The sequence below is a fragment of the Pholis gunnellus genome (assembly GCF_910591455.1).
Source record: "Pholis gunnellus genome assembly, chromosome: 5".
In the NCBI taxonomy this organism is placed as follows: Eukaryota; Metazoa; Chordata; class Actinopteri; order Perciformes; family Pholidae; genus Pholis; species Pholis gunnellus.
In genome coordinates this window covers 6,510,930-6,514,101 of record NC_136531.1, presented here as the reverse complement: position 1 = coordinate 6,514,101, position 3,172 = coordinate 6,510,930, and the positions used below count along the sequence as shown (strand labels likewise).

The following is a 3,172-nucleotide window of genomic DNA, read 5'->3' as shown; positions in this document are numbered from 1 at the left end:
TACTTTTCATGGAAACTAGTTGCGTCATAGGCTCTTTAATTACTGGAAACAGAAAGCATGAAGCCAGTTGCCAAATGAGCCTGGATGGAAAGATAAATGGAAGAACTGGGGTGAAGGTGCTTGAGGAGAACGTGTTGGGGACAGACAAAGTGGGGAGACTATTTGGCCACTCAGGGGATGGGAAGTCTGCCTCTGAGGATTTATTGAGGCAATAAAAGATAAGGTCACTGTGTTGTAGGCTTTAATATTAATGTGCCATTTAATGACCCTCACCATGGAAAAAACTAGGTTATCAGTAGAAGGCTAGCTCCAGGCAGGTTTTTTTTGTATGTGTATAGCCGGACCACCAGTGGTGCGTCAGAGTTCCTCTTCAGTAACATAATAAAGTGAAAGTTCTTTGACGTGAGTAAGGGGGAGAAAGAAACAGGCTGTATTATTCTCATTGTTGCCTCTTACTGCCTCCTTTGACACACAAATGATCTATTAAATAATATAGGCTACAGTAACAAAATGAAAAACGCGAAGTCCATTAATACTTTAAACGCTGCTTATCAATTTTAAATTAGAGAGAAATTGGTAATAAACTTCTTCCGGACACTTTTCTCCGTGTGGGGGGTTTTGGGGGCGCCGTCCGCCACTCTCTCACTGCTGGCATGACCTCCCACCCCTTAGTTCGGGCTGACCAATAGGAACCGCGGGAGCACTCAAGTCGACCAATCAGCAACAAGGGATGATAGTGAATGGAAGTTTAGTTTTTGAGTTTGGGATAGCTTGCTCGAGGGAGAGCCTATAACGGAGAGACTGGGCGAGAAAATCGGGATATTAGTGGAAAAAGTAAATCAACACTCTTAAATAGTGACTGTTTGCTTTCTCGGAAGACTGAAAACGCCGCTGAGTCAGGCTAAACAAGAGCCCTCTCTCTCCGCTGAGTGTGGTCGAGGAGGGTGGCAGGTGTTCAGTTGAGGGAGACGCATCGCCTCAGTCGGCTCCCCCAAGCCTCGATAGGGTGCCCGGAGACGGAGGGAAAAAACAGGCTAAAACGCTGAAACGTTAACCTTAAACCACCGTGAGTATGAAGGGAGAACAATGAAACGTTTGTGAAGTAAACGTTTATGGTCTCCCCCCCCCCCTCGGCTGGACTGTCGTGGAGGACCACTGAAGACTGGATAAAAAAAAAAGAAGCGGAACGCTCCAGTGTCGCAGTAGCAGCAGTGAGACTAACAGTGTATCGTTTTCTTTCCCACTTCAAACCGACTGTTACTTTGTGGCTTTAACGAACTCCTCTTCGCCGTTGCATGCACATTCAAGGGAAGAAAAAGAAAAAAAACTCCCAGTTGTTGCAGAAAAACTTGTAATGCGTTTATGTTCATTTTTTTGTTAATGCTAACCTGTTGTGTCATTGTGTCGCGTAACACGATACCCGGCGCATTACGGAGAGTTAGCCTATCTGGTATCCGAGGGCAGAGTGCCTCTTCTGGGAGAGTGCTGGATCCTTTCGACCCGCGACGACTTGGGATACCAGTTCACGTTCATTTGGATTTCTTACTTTAGATAACAGGCTGTACGTTTCTCCATCACCACACTTTGAGGGGGAAAAAGACTCTGTCTAGTTGGTTTGCGTTTTAAAAAAAAAAACTGAATCAATTACTGGAATTACGTGCTGTATTGCCTCTCTGTTAATACGACCACTCTCTAAACAGTTAAATGATCCGCGGGACAAATCCCACAGAGAAGACATCAAAACAAGCGCGGATTTGAGGTCGATAGCAGAGAATAAGCCGATAAGTCTAAAATACACTCAAATGTATTAATTCCTCGCTTTGGATCAATCCAAACGAAAATGAGGTATCGCAGGACGCAGAAACACACGGACTCCGCCACAGCAGACAGAGATTACAGTGCCGTTACACCGTAAAGCCAGACACTAAGTGAGGGAAAGTCTTTCTGCTGGTGAGGCGAAACCCCCTTCCCCTATTTTTTTCCTCCCGCTGCCTGCTGAGTTTTGCACACCGGAGCTGGGGAGTCGGAGAGCGGGGGAGCTTGTCGACAGTGACGGCGGTGAACTCCCGGAGCTCTTGAGCTTCACTTCACCGGGAGACAGCGGAGCCGAAGCCCGTTCCTCTCCCTGCTCGGACTTATTCTCGTCCGAGAGAGTTGCAGCAGCAGCAGCAGCAGCAGCAAAGCACAAGCGGACAGGGACGCTGTTGGTCCCGTCTCCCGCCTTGATGAAACCGGGAATTTGCAGTCCTGAGGGGTCCCCGGAGCGCGCGGAGGGACCCGCGGCAAGGAGCCGACAGAAGACGATGGAGACCGTGACGGCCCGGAGCGGGAGCCGGTGTCCGCCTCTTTTTCTGCTGCTCCTTCTCGGAAGCAGCTGCCACATGTTGCACGGACAAGGTAAGAGCTTCATACCCAGAAGTCCTGGGTTCAAATGTCACCTGATGCACTAAACATACATGTATGTTGATATATGTATTTAGATCCATTCACACGGTGTTTTAAAGGGCGACATTTTTACAAAGTGTATTGCATGAAAACACTTGACAGACTCATTTGTCACTTGCACCATGGAGAAAGTGAGATGATGCCTCCTCTACGGGAAACAAGGGTGTGATTTATTAGACCGAGGAGAACAGTGTGCCTGTTAGTGGGGATGTGTCCCTGCAGGAGGGTAACACAGAGGGGGCTATGGGGCCAACAACAACGTTTCACTGTTAATGAAGTCAGGTTTATTGTTTGTGGGGGAGGTACCTACTGGACTGAATGTGTGAATGATTTGTTATTGTTGTGATGCATGGATTTTAGGGTCATGATTGTAGGATTAAGGTATTGAGGATGTGTATGGGAGGGGTGTTACAGTTTCCAAGCATCGATAATCCCCCTCTTAGTCAATGACCTGCTTAACTACAGGCATACATTGTGTATTCATTTAAGTTGTGCTGGCAGGTGTCCAGATTAGTGCCTGATTTGTTGTTGCAGAAGGTTTAGTGTTTGGACCAGTTGTTGAATACAGCATCAGGAACTGCCTGGGAAAATTGTGCGTTGCCATGTTTTTTCTTCCTCTTCTTTTCCAGCTATAGAGAGAGAGTGATGGCGAGAAAATGTGGATATTTGTGTGTTTTTGTGTGCATGCACCTCGTGGGATCGTGCCAGAAAACCAAAGCACAGAAAA

At 47.2% G+C, this 3,172-nt stretch overlaps 1 protein-coding gene across 1 annotated transcript in view; it reads left to right on the top strand.

The window, feature by feature from the left end:
• Positions 1–2,225: 2,225 nt before the first annotated feature.
• The window catches only part of LOC306695970 (protein sidekick-1-like), a gene marked incomplete at both ends in the record, with an annotated part of 206,754 nt that continues 205,807 nt past the window's right edge, over positions 2,226–3,172 (top strand). The window contains one exon of the mRNA XM_079159429.1: positions 2,226–2,397. Within this exon, the coding sequence (XP_079015555.1) occupies positions 2,226–2,397 (172 nt within the window). The remainder of the gene's footprint in view (positions 2,398–3,172) is intronic.